Source organism: Micropterus dolomieu, linkage group LG12 (genome assembly GCF_021292245.1).
Source record: "Micropterus dolomieu isolate WLL.071019.BEF.003 ecotype Adirondacks linkage group LG12, ASM2129224v1, whole genome shotgun sequence".
In the NCBI taxonomy this organism is placed as follows: Eukaryota; Metazoa; Chordata; class Actinopteri; order Centrarchiformes; family Centrarchidae; genus Micropterus; species Micropterus dolomieu.
In genome coordinates, this window is record NC_060161.1 from 8824786 (window position 1) to 8838203 (window position 13418).

General features: G+C 42.2%; 1 protein-coding gene across 5 annotated transcripts in view; it reads right to left on the reverse strand.

Moving 5' to 3' along the window:
• camk2d1 (calcium/calmodulin-dependent protein kinase (CaM kinase) II delta 1) overlaps positions 1-13418 on the reverse strand; it is a 105463-nt gene that overhangs the window by 89443 nt on the left and 2602 nt on the right. For all 5 annotated transcript variants that reach the window (XM_046063775.1, XM_046063772.1, XM_046063773.1 and 2 more), the window contains exon 2: positions 12836-12930. In XM_046063775.1, the coding sequence (XP_045919731.1) occupies positions 12836-12930 (95 nt within the window). The remainder of the gene's footprint in view (positions 1-12835; positions 12931-13418) is intronic.

Here is a 13418-nt window from a genome sequence, read left to right on the forward strand (position 1 = left end):
GAAACCGTTCCCCCCCCCCCCCCCCACCCCTACTACTGAAGGTCGAAATCAAAAGTTAATTTTGATTGATTTTCAATTTAGATCCGAAATCATGACACCCTGAAACATTATTCAAAAAGAAAAAGCTGTGATCCGATCTATAGCTTCATCTGATGGAAAAACTGAAAAATATCATGGATGCTTACAAACATCCTTGAAGGAAAAAATTTGAGATGAAGGAAGACAAATAAACATACAGATCTTCCGCAGACGTAGACACCACTAGAGCTAGGAATGCCTCCGCATGAAAGTGTAGAGTGGGTTTAAGTTCCATGTTTTCCCAGATGACAAATCCACACAGCCTGCCCTGATGCACCACCTAAGCCTCTTTCTGGGCCAGAGAAAAAGCTCTTGCTGTGCTGCCCTTAAAAACATGACTCAAATCGGCTTCAGTGAATGATGCAATCCATGATTTCATACACTGAGCGTGTGAGAGAGAAAACATATTGAAAGGAGGGAAGGTGAAGAAGGAGAGAGACAAAACAAATTTTCTGCCAACAGTGTCCTTGGAGGGGTTCTGGCAGCTTTTCACCTCTGCTGCTGGTGCACAATATGTGTGGGTGTCCAAGCATTAGAGTAGCCGTATTACTTACACCATCCAGATAGTGTCCCTCTGGGACATGAGGCAACTTCAGCAAACTGCATTAGTGATGTAGTAACCATTAATTACTGCAGGAGAAACCCCATGGCGCCATTTTAACAACACAGGGTTATCTTGAAAACGCTTTGTGGACATTCTTAACTAAGCTGTTTCAAGATCTTAACACTGTTAACACGGTGAGTTTAAATGTGGCACAGAGCATTTAACACATTTAATAAATAACTTCCATTATGTTCCAGTATGTTATGAGGTTTCAGACCACAAAACAGGATTGCATTGAAGAAATATCTAAAGGGCTGCATTGGGGGGCACCTGGTGTATCCGGTAAGACAATGCAATACGATCCAGGAAGCCAGTTTAAATAGTGTATCTGACATGTAAAGGATAAGTAAAAGATACATCAACCAATCCCATGAAAAGGCCAAAAACCTGAATTGATCCTACAATCGAGCAATGTCTGCGTATCCGCAGCTTCCATATCCATAGCTTATCCCTCTGTTTAGACAGTTGACAGCAAAGAGGCAGACAGGAAGCAAGTATAAAGAGAGGGGCGTGACAAGCAACAAAGGTTCCCGGCTGGAATCAAACCAGGGACGTTGTGACGATGTGGCAAGTGTTGTAACCGTTCTGCAGCTGCGGCGCTCCGGAGCTCTTAAAAACTGTTAAGAACACGTCTGCCACACCGTTGAACTGGCTAATACTGTAGGTCCATTGCTATGAACACTGTAGTCAACCCCACATACACGGTCCTGCTCCCTGGAATGGTCACTACTCCGGCAAATCCATGACTGAAAGTAGCCTACAACAAATATACTATTTCCTCTTGTTTAAGTAATGTTTAACACTTTTAGAAGTCAGTTTGACAAGATAAACAGTTGGAGCACTAATTCTCTAGTCGGGGGCCATCAAACCTGATTGGTACCGTGGTGTGTGCAGCAGCATATGGAGGCTGTCAAGTAATAACCTGTTTAATACTGGATTCACAATAGGCCTACATGTATTGCAACAACACATTCATTATGAATTGTTCCCATAAATAATTGCACATACATTTGAGTATTTCTCTATGCGGACCCGACATGGATTGGCATTATAAAAATACATACCTGCTTTTTTATTTCAAGGGCAACTCCTGCAGCAGGAGGAAACTCCCATTGCCTACACATGTGTGGACTGCAGCAGCATTACATGAATACATTATACAAACCAGGGAGTGTGTTTTGGGGAGGATGTGAAGAGTTCTGGGACTACATCTCCCACAAGTCATCAACACATTCACACTCTATCCTTGTAATTCACAGGAATTGTAGAGGAAAAAGATAAGAACACAGAAGAAGACAGAGAGGCAAAGGGCAGTATTTCCAAAGAGCCACAAAGCTTCAGAGGGACAGAGAGGGACTGACCTGAGAGTGGTTTATTAAGGCAGAGGAGAGCGCCGCTGGAAGATGCGGTCTCTAGGTTAGAGCACCCAGTCTCTGTCTGATAGACAAAGAAGTCCTAATTAAAGCAGACAGCCTGTCCCTCAAGTGGCTGCCCTACTTGGCTAAATGAGGATTTAGAATAAAGCCCAGAGGGAATACTCCAGTTTATGTTTCAAAGAGATGGGAAGAGGCAGCACCTGAGTGGACGACACCGATGAAAGACAAATCAGGAGGGGCCTCAGGCTTACTGTACCTGTGACAAATTATACAAAAAGGCAAATAGACCAAGCAGTAGAGCCGCAATACACATAATAAAATCACTCTCTCCTGTTAAAAAGATCATGATTCCTACAATAACTGAACCCCCTTTCCTTGGGACAGTGACTCCTCCATCCAGGAGAGAGCAAACCAGTATTTTCTAGCAGTACCATGGTCAAAGCTGGAGGTGCTGCCTCACACTTTTAGCTGGAGCCAGCAGAACCACGTCAACTGCAAAGGCAGAGATACAATCCTGAGGCCACCATATGGAGCATCTCTCCACACTGCAGCAGTGAGAAACTCAAATATCCAGAAGAAAACCACTTCTCATTCATATCAAAACGATCCAGCTGACGTGTTTCGGGGATCTGATTAGAATGCCTCATGGACATGTCTCTGCGGATGTATTCCAGGCATGTCCAACTGGGAATTGTGGGAACTCACTGTATGGGGTGTGCATCCTCAAGGAAAACCTAAAGGACCCGGGTAGGAAAAAGCATATTTGGACTACACACAACATTAACCCAGATATGCAGCGGACAATGGACAGATGAGCATAATTATTAGGGACATACAGTTTACTGTCATAGAGGAGTAAGAAACCAGAAAATTATCAAGTAAATCTGGGATGCAAAGCGAAGTAGCGAGCATTGTGTAGATAGGCAATCTAAAAGGAGTTACATGGTGTACCAAACAGAGGGAGTCGCATACTGAACATCCTGTCCTGAACATCTGGGGCGATTACGCGTACTATTACACCCTAGTGAACAGTACCAGGTACATTTAAAGGGTGGGGGGTCCATGATGGATTGTGAGACCAAAACTTGGTCATACCAGCCCCTGTTTGCTCTACATCTCTGATATGATGGACAGGTTATTTGAATAAGTAGTTTCATATTAGACACTAAATCCTCAACCTGCCTAAAGAAGCAGCAGCTTCTCACAAAGTTTAGATTTTGAGTTTTGGTGTCTCAAAAATATACCGATACCAAACAAAGTTCATTAGGCTAATTGTTTAAAAATCTTTATCTTCATTTGTGTTGATTTACTACAATTTTTGAGGAGAAAGGAGACCAATATATTTGGGACTATGTCTTGTTTATGATTATGCTGTCTTACCCCCTAAATTGAATGGAAAATGAAAAACCAATAACAAAATTGGTCACAAAAAAAACCCCAACAGAGAAGCAGTACATCCCCACATACAAGAAGCTGGAAAAACAATTTTTATACACTTGAATACCTTTTTGGGGGAGGTTAAATGACAAAAAATTGAATTATTAAAAAACAAATAATTTTGAACACTAACAGTATAATTTATACATGCATAGCACTTTTCCACTCTAAAATATCAGCAGCAGCCTTCAAACATCTTCTATCTCTCAAGCCGATTTTTGCTGAAAGAAAAAAAGAAGTGGCCCTTTTTCCCTCCTTTCCTTCACCAGGTTGATTCATCAAACAAAAGGCCTGACTTCACAGAGGCTGAGGCACTAATCCACAGAAATCCATCCAGGGTTCTAATTCCACAAAAAGACGGGAGAATGCAGCTTCTCAGTATTGATGAGCTTCCTCCTGTGGGCTTTGATTGACTGGCTGATAGCACACAAACGATCTTATTTCATCATCAAACACTCAGTTCCTGCCATCTGCTGCCTGCCAACTGAGCAGCAAAGAAAGACCTCTGAAGAATTGTTTCCCAGCACATTTTAAGCATTACAGTGGGACACTGTATTATTGAAGAATAACATTAAGAATTTCTCTGAGTGCCATCTACAATGTTTTTGTTGTCCTACGCCCTGTTCCTTCACGACACCCCCACCCCATCATCCTTTCACTTATTCATCTCCTTTTCAGCTTTAACACAATTAGCTAGAGTTGAAGTGGGAATAACATTAATTGCTAATTAAAAACAGAAGCTGGAATGATACATCCTTCTCTTGCCAGCAGATCGATGGGGAAATTAGGCAGGCAGAGATGAAAATACCTTTTGCCAAGAACTGGGGAGTCCTCCACTCCCGCTGACAGTTGCTCTATAACATGGCAGCCTGATTTCTGTTTTTCATGCTCCCTCGCGTCACTCTAATGAGGTATATTTAGCCTGCCTGAGCAGCTGTGCATCAGTTACAAGAAGAGGCAGTCTGGGGTAAATAATTGCAAATACAAACACCCTTCTGTCATTGCACTACTGTAAAGCTTCACTGTTGCATTTCTACTCTTTTCCCCATTGTTTCCCCCTCTTTGGATGGATTGAATATGGACTCAAAATCCAGTTCAAAAGCAGACAGTAAAAGAGCTCCAGAGCCCTTTTGTCTCAGCTGAATCACTCACAGGGGGTTAAACACGCACAGGTTTTTTTATGCTCATGTGAAAAAAGAAATGCAAGGAGGTAAACAAAACTCCATCTGTTCTCCCTGCTGAAGCACTCTCAGAGCAGACAGAGAAAACAAGAGGGAGTGCCTGAATTTCCAGTATGGGTGGAATCGCACCCCGAACATGAATGCAGACAGCTATCCATTTAACTAAATACACGATGGCGGCGTCAACAACACAAAATACTAGGCCGTCTTTCCCACATATGGACTTTACTTGGGCCGCCAAGGTATGTTTGCCAACCCATTTTAGCATTTTACAGCGAAACACACGTTATTGGTGGTATTATGTTACAAGATATGAAGGATATTTTACGGTACCAGGTAAAGCAACAGTGAACACACCAGTGCAGATATCATTCGGTACCACATTGGTCTCAGTCTCTTCAATAGAGTATGTCATTAAAAAGCCTCCTCAGGAATCGTGTGTGGAAAAATCCAAAAGACGAGTTCTGTGTCTTTTCGGCGACTTTCTAAACATCAACAGACCCATACAGGGAGACACTTGAGACGCTATACATCCACAGCTGAAAGAAAAAATTGAAGAAATGGCTTCAATTTTCTTTTTATGTGAGGAAAATAGTCTGAGCATATATTATAGTATTCAAGTTAGTTTAATATACTGTAAAGGTAATATGGTGAGTTTTCAGTAAATGTTGAGATTCAGTCTTTCCCCACTATGTGCACACGCTCTCTTTTGACATAAATGGATTTTAGATTTTGTTGCATTATGAAGTTAATTTAGAACAACGTCTGGAACATTTGTGTGTTAAATGAATCTGATTTTTGCAGTGAGGAGAACATCTTGAAAGTGAGATGAACAGTGAGTTATTCAGTGCCTTTTAATGTTGAAACGCCGACACACAGCAGCTGCATCTGAAAGAACCAGCCTAACGTGGTCATACACGCCGTTACAATACATCTAAGCTACGCATTAAATTAATGGAAAATACAAATGTGATTATAGTCAGATTTCCTCATACCTTAATGATGGCCGGTCATATTAAGCCTGTTAACTCAAACAGTCTGATTTTCTGTCTTCCGGCATGTGGCAGCTGCAGCAGTGTTTTCAGCCTGTTCTTTTCCAAAATATGCCGCTCTGCTGCCAGTATACTTGTCCATGTTTGCGAATGTTCATCTGCTGCAAACATAGGAACTTTTATGTCAATGCACTCATGGCTGGATTAGGAAACCCTGGGTTGATTTACCGGGTTAATAACCAGCATCATGTGATTGATTAGCATGCTCACGGCTGTCAGGGTCAGTCAAGCCAGATAAGGAAAAGATATCTTGGGTATGTTGAACTTGCTTCGTAGTGCAGGCCCATGTTCTTCTGACTTGTGAATGTTTGGAGGAACACCCCTATTTCCCCCCCAAAGATGGACAACTACACTAGTTCTTATTTTAATGACGTGAAGAGGTGAACTCTGTCTTAAGTAGGGCTGAACAATTTAGAAAAAAATAATAATAATTCTAATATGTGAATATTAGAATTTATTTTTATTTTTAAGTGATATTGCAACTCTAGTGGGAATTTCATGAATAAAAACATTAATTGAACATTTGTTAAAATTCTATCGTAATAATTATCAATCTTGTTTTATTGCCTAGCTCTAGACTTCAGATTAGGGCTGAAATGATTCATCGATTAAATCGATTAATAAAATGCTTCGACACAAATTCTTTGCATCGATGCTTCATTTAATCCATGTAACTATACGGCACAGTGTTTCGCAGGGACATTTATTACTGTCGCACATCGAGTTTACGCTGTGAACACGACGTGATTATAATGGCGCTGTTTGCAAAGTGGAGGAAGAGAGAGAAAATAGCGAGGGACAAAGAAGAAAGTGTCCAAAGTCTGGGATTACTTCTAAAGAAAACAACAACTCTGTAATGTTACCGTCAGTCCACCGTAAAACGAAACTTGTATCGCCTCGGCAACAGCACGACGGCGTCTGATCAGCAAGCAGCCGGTGTTCTGCCAGCGGACCACAGACAAGGTAACAGCAACTTTAGCATTTAGCTGAAATCCTGATTGATTGTTGAGTTGAAGGCTAGCAAAAGTAAGCTGCAGTCCTCAGCTGAAAATGCACACGTGCGTTTGTTGTTCTCCTTTTTGGGCTGTGAGTCAGAACCTCACAGTCAGGAGTTAGCTGGGTGTCGGGGAGCTGCACCTTTTAACTCCCCTGCAGCTCTCTGTAGCTCAGACAATCCCTGCTACCTGCGTGTACTAATCCATCCTTCGTTATAATAACAAACAGCTGTTTGGCGTGCAGGATCGCTCATTTCAGGTTCCACATTTCACGTGCGCCGCCAAGCAAAAGTACTTCTTAAACAACGCATCGATGAATCGTTTAAATAATCTATAGAAGCTTCGAATCCTAAAATGATCGTTAGCTGCAGCCCTACATCAGATATTCATGCTTCAGTTCCTATGAAAACTGATTCGTTTTATACAATGGTTTTTTGAAAGCTAAAATTATTTGATAGACAATTAGCATTTCTACAATAATCACTTTTTAAGCAAAAACACTAAATGTTCACCTGTTCAAACTACTCACAAGTGAAATTTTGCGGGAAAATTTTGGTGTGGCGATGAAGAAGCAGGTAAGATACATGCCATTGGTGTGGTAAACCTGGGTTCAATTCCCCCCAGTGACATCCACCAATGTGTCCCTCAGCGAGACACTTAACCCCCAGTTGCTCCAGACTTTTTAAATGGACATTCTCTTCAGGGTTTTTGAGTCATCACTTATGCTTGTGATGACAGCTCGCTGGTCATCCAAGTCACAGGCCATATGGGTCAGCCAGGACCTGAGGGCTGAGCTGTGGATACAACCACAGGACACACTCAAATACCATTTAGACTGTACACAGGGCACACACTGCTGCTTTGTGTCATGTCTCTTTCTCCCTTTATAACAGACACACACACACAATCTCCCTTGATCCATCTCTTTCATGCCGGGCCTTAGCAGGGAACTGTGTAAATGGTGTGCTGAGCCCCTGACATTAGCTGCTAAGCCAACCGCTGGCATTGTACACACACACAGGCCAGCGGTGTGTGCTCTGATGGAGCACACTCTCCTCTTTGCGCACGCAGGAAAGGTACCTCTGGCCTAGTATCGATATAAACACAGGGTCAAGGGGTCGGGTCATCACCCCTGTTGCCGGGGTTAGAGCAGACTTTAAAAGCAGTTGGCTCCAGCATATTAACCTACAGAGTGTGTGTGTAAGAGACTTAAAAAAAAACTTACAGAGCTCAGTGCCGTTAAATGAAGAGAGACAAATAAATGATCCATTTCAAATTCAGCAAATGATATTATTCAGCTAAATGTGTCTGAAACGAGTGGATCGCCACACACGTGCACAATTAACATCACAAAGACTGTAATATACTTCAGGGCCTATAGTACCCCACAGACTATATTTAGCCCTCCATCTCTTTTTGTTTCCATGGGAATGAAGAGTTCACCGTGAGCGGCTGCGGCCTCGGGTAGTTTCCAGAAGCAAAACGACAGAAAGGCTGCCTCCTGAACCATGGCTAGCTTTTCCACAGCCTGGTGGGTTTGTCAAGCGATCATTTCCACTCCGCCGAGCCCAAGCATCGCTAGGTCTGTGTTCAACCGCTGCCCTAGTTTTCCCTCTGTGCTGTCAGAGAAGACAGGCTTTCAGTTCAGTACATCTGGATAATGTTTTCGTTACATGTCCTGTGCTTGTCCCAGTATTTTTTTATTGATATGAACAGAGGGGTTTAGGAGTAAGTAACACACATAAAACATAATACAAATCTGTAAAAGGTTTAACTTCAAAACTTAAAAGGTAGATTTTTATTTCTTAAAAAGGAAAAATGGGTAGACCTTGTGATTTTGGATACTTAAGGTTCAAGTTACAGAGTTTATTAACTTACCCTTTATTACATACTGCATGTGTGTGTCATGATTTTATATTCCAGTGGAGACTTTAATCTGAATGCACACTAACCAACGTACTTGCCACCATGGTGACAAATATTAAAGGTCCCCCTGGGTAGAGACACTTTGAGGGTTAAGACGTGGTTTTACAGTTCAGGTTAAAGTTAGCCACGTAGGGGCTAGGAAATGCTTTATGTCAATTAGATTTCCCCATGGGGATAGAGGGACGAATGTGTGTGTGTGTGTTCCGTGTTCCCCGTGTGCAATTATGATGTAAAAATTATATGTTCTCCCTCTGCCGGCTTCAGTGGACGTTGAAGTGAAATTTGACCGTACCCAAATGAATAAGACTCGTACTGAGACCCCAACTCAACCTGAAGGCCAATGGTGTGTGTGTTACAGCATGAGAGTCTTACCTGAAGAGAGGCTATTAAATCTGAATTGTACGCAATACAAGCACAACATACAATTTAATTTATCAAATTGCTTCTGACTTGGTGAATGTAACGCAAGGATGGAGGATACACATGTGACAAAGTCCGCTTTTCAAAATAAGGTAACGTATACAGTATTGAAATAAGATTAATTGGATTATATTCACAGGAAGTATTAAACATGTCACATGTGTCCATTAAAAGTAAAAAAATGTTAGGGAAATGGTTAGGGTTGCTGGAAAAACATTTTTGCTGTTTCAGCACCATTTATATTTATTCAGTGTGTTTATGATCAAATGGTTTACTTGCTTTTCAAGTGCACCAAATTTATGCACTTAACTTTAAAATGTACAAGTGTTTCTTCCAGGGGGGCCCCCTGACCCACCTAGAGGGTCGATGTCCACTCACCACCGTCTCACAAAATCCTGTGGGAAACAACGTACTCCCATCTTTTAAGACACAACTACTCTGAATTAAATGGTACTGCCAAATTTGAGACACAAACAAAGACCAAAAGCTATATTTTTGATGTAGTTTAGCCATTATTTACAGCTAGCTTGCCCAAAGACAATAAACAAAAAGGTAACACTACAGAAGAAGCACTTCACACATGCACGCATTAGCAAAACATCAACTACTGAAAACTGCTTGTTTCAGCTGTCTTGATCTTGAATCTGACATGCTGTACACAGGAGCCAATCAAAGTGGAGGCTGCACCGTGAGGAGTGACACCAATGCTGCTCTAAATCCAAGCTGGGTCCTACCTACATATCAACGGCCCACTTCCTGACTCCCCTGGGTGGAGGGGTGACCTTGCAATGTGCTTTCCCTTTCAAACATTATACAGTACACTTCAAGTGATGGCACAAATATATTCTCATAGGACAACAATTCAATGCAAAAAGGTTCAAATAACCAGTTCATAGTACAGATAAATTCAGATACTATGTACATCAATATGTATTCTCACTGCTGTGTTTCCTACACATAGACTTTAATTGGGCAGGCCATGCAGGTGTATGAGGTGTAGGAGTAAAAGCATATATGGTGGAGAGTGAACTAGAAATAAAATGGTGAAATATAAAATAAGCCACCAGAAATAGAAAATATACCCCACTAACACATAAAGCTCCCCACACCTCCAGGAAGCAGTCATTCTGTGGTAAACACTGCACTGTCAAAGTGCAACCAACCCGAGTTGTACGGCACATTCTCGAAGTGGTGACCTCGGGTACAGGGAGGCGGAGGCGGAGGCGGAGGCGCTAGCGAGGAGGCTTAAACCAACCCGTGGGCAATAGCATCAGTCCCTAGTGCGTCTCTTAAGGTGCCTGGGATTGAGGCCTAGCTGGCTACCATCTCAAAAGCAGATGAACCACAGTTGCCCACAAAGTGATTGTGTGTACTTTCTCAAAGCAAAGACTGCCTCCTGTCAGAAAGTTTTCATGATTGTTCTACTTGTAGTTCTGCTGCAGTTCAGTCACGTAAATATTCCTTGGAAGTGCCCTGCACCAGAAAGCCCTGCCTTTGGTGTGAGGCCAAGGTTTACAGCCACATAAAGCCTCTCCGATGGGATGGAGCTTCCTGTTTGGGATTTGTCATCATGCAGCAGCAGAGTTGGCAGTGACTCTGGGGTTTCCCTTCATTGAACGTGACCTTCAGTTCAGCCTGCTGCTCCGCTATCAGCACACCACATATCTATCTGGCTGTTCGCGTTTCGTGTCGCCACAATGTGCCTTCAGCGGTCTCCCCCATCTTTTGAAAAATGTTCACAAATAACTGAGCTAACAACTGCAAACACATTTGTGTTTAAGTCTGCACAGTTTGAAATCCCACCAAATTTCTGTATCCTACAATTACTTTACTACGCTTAAATGAGGTCTGCTTGTGTATCATGCTTAAGAAAACCTTATTTTGCTTATGTTTGTTTGAGCATTTATGCTCAATGCATCTTGATGCCTCCCCCCCATTCAGGATAATTTCCAAGCATTTCATTTGTATGTTAAAATCCAAAAGACATGTCTCCTCATTAGCCTAAAAGGACTAGTTTGCATGCCTTATTTGCTTTACTAACCTCAGCTTCAGCTAGTTCTGTGTTCTGTCAATATTATGTTATCAGTTAACATTTAGAAAGTCGGTTTTTGACGTTTGTGAACACATATAGAATTGTCCAGAAGAATCAATTTTTTTAACCCACCCCAAGTGTACCTAATTTAGACAGTGTAGGTTTTTAATATTAGCTTTGTTCAGAATTTTCGTCTTATTGCTTTTCTGAAAGTGATGTTTTGCTTAAAATCTTTGGGGAGGTACAGATTTTCCTCCAATTCACCTTAAAACTGCCATCAAGGCGGAGGGGAGACATTGCACAGCCTCCAGTCAGAGGCTGTTTGCAATTAACTTCGATTACTTTCCGAAAGGTGTCGACTTACAAACTGTTTTTTTTAGCTTTAGTCTACCTCATAGTAAGCAAGTGCCTTAATTGTGTGTTGATGACACACACGTGTGTTCTCATATCTCAGCCTCGAACGCGGAGAGTACAATGTATATTTTATCACAAGGAACGATGGCTGTAACTATAAGTAATCTAACTAATAATCTGCTTCGAATGTACCTCTGTGGACTGCGACAGGAAAAATCCCACTGCACAAACTAAAAGACTTTTTTTCCCCCTTGCTTTCTGAAAAGTTGGCTAGCACCACACACGCACACACCCCTTTCCATTTCACTCTCATTTTCTCCTTTAGGTAAGAGAGGCTCTGGCTCAGCTAAGGCATTGAGCCAAAGCAATATGAGTATGAAATCAATCAGACTCCCCTTCTATAAACACCTGCCCTCCTCTCTTCATCTCTCATGCTCTCCCCTCACCTCCTCTCACCATGAGAGGACTGGTTATGCATGAATAGAGATACTGAGCCATCGAGAAAAAGATAAAAAATGAATACTCTTTTTATTTCATTATTTGTATGCTCTTTTTTCAAAGCACTTGTACTCCTCCATTTTGCTTTTCTTCATGCAGCTGTTAATGCTGTGAGGAAACCCCCTGCTTCCCCCATGAGACAATACATCAGCTGCGGCTGTGCAGCTCCCCATCTCCTTTTGTTTGTGTGTTCCTGGGTTGTGCGCTCTCCCATGTGTCTTGCATAGGGATCAATAAGCGGCACCACATCCAGACCGCGGGAGCCTCAGCCCACGCCGCACAGATAATGATGGAGAGAATAAAAAAAAGGTGAGATGGGGAAAATAAAAGAATCCATGCCTCCGCTTCCTGGACAGACGCTCCATTACAGGAGCAAGCACAAGAAAAAAAAAGGGCAGCGGGAGGAGATAACAAGAGAAGGGAGTTTTCCCTGTTCTGCTTTCGCGCTGCCTTCACTGGCTTGTGTTTTAATGTGAAAGACAGCGCTGTGAGTCACATACAGCTCATCAGAAATCAGAGGCTGTGGTTGATATCAGAGAATGAGTCACAAAAGGAGCTGCCGGCCTCCTTCATGCTGGTGCCACTTTGATGGGTTACAAAAATGGAAAGCAGCGGAACGCGTAAAAGCAGGAGTGGATCCAAAGCTGGAGGAGCAGGATGTGGTTAGCATGGCTGCTAGAGTCTGAAACCTGACCACCTCACTCTAGTACAGATATGACGAGGAGCAAAATGGTGAAGGCGAGAGAAAACGCGCTTAGTCAAAACAAGAAGAGGAAGTTGGTTTGAGGGCTGACAGGGCTAAGAAAGTTACAGTTTTAAGAGAAGTTACTGTCCCAGAGAGACACGCTGCCACGGGAGCTACATTACAGAGCATGTACTCACCCCTGGCTGACAACTTCTTGGTATTGATTATTTTGGCGGCGTATTCCTGCCCTGTGGAAATCTTCATGCACCGTCTCACCACAGAGAAAGCACCCCTACAGAAGAGTGAGGGATCAGTCACTACATGGCAACATTTTCTAAAACATACACATTAGGGTTGGGCCGACAGACGATGCCAACGTCCATCGGCGATGGCTGACAGGCATCACAATGTTGAGCTGGCATCATGAGATCGCTCAACCCGAATACATGTACAGCCATGAACAAAAACTTTTTATTAGCATTTAACAGAAAGGAGAACACTCAATAGTGAAATTGTGGATTACCTGAATCACCTTATACATTGTCTGACACCCCTCAAAGACGCTTGTAATCAGTGTTTTAATGTATAGATTAGGGCTGAACAATTTTGTAATAATCTAATTGAGATTATTTTTGACTGATAATGCAATTGCGATATGATTTTCAATATTGAAGAGAATAATCATTTTTACATAATTATTCTCATTTTCATTGAACAAACGGTGTTTTCTTAAGTCTGTGGAACATGATGTGTAGGCCAGAACATCTCTGCAGAACCACA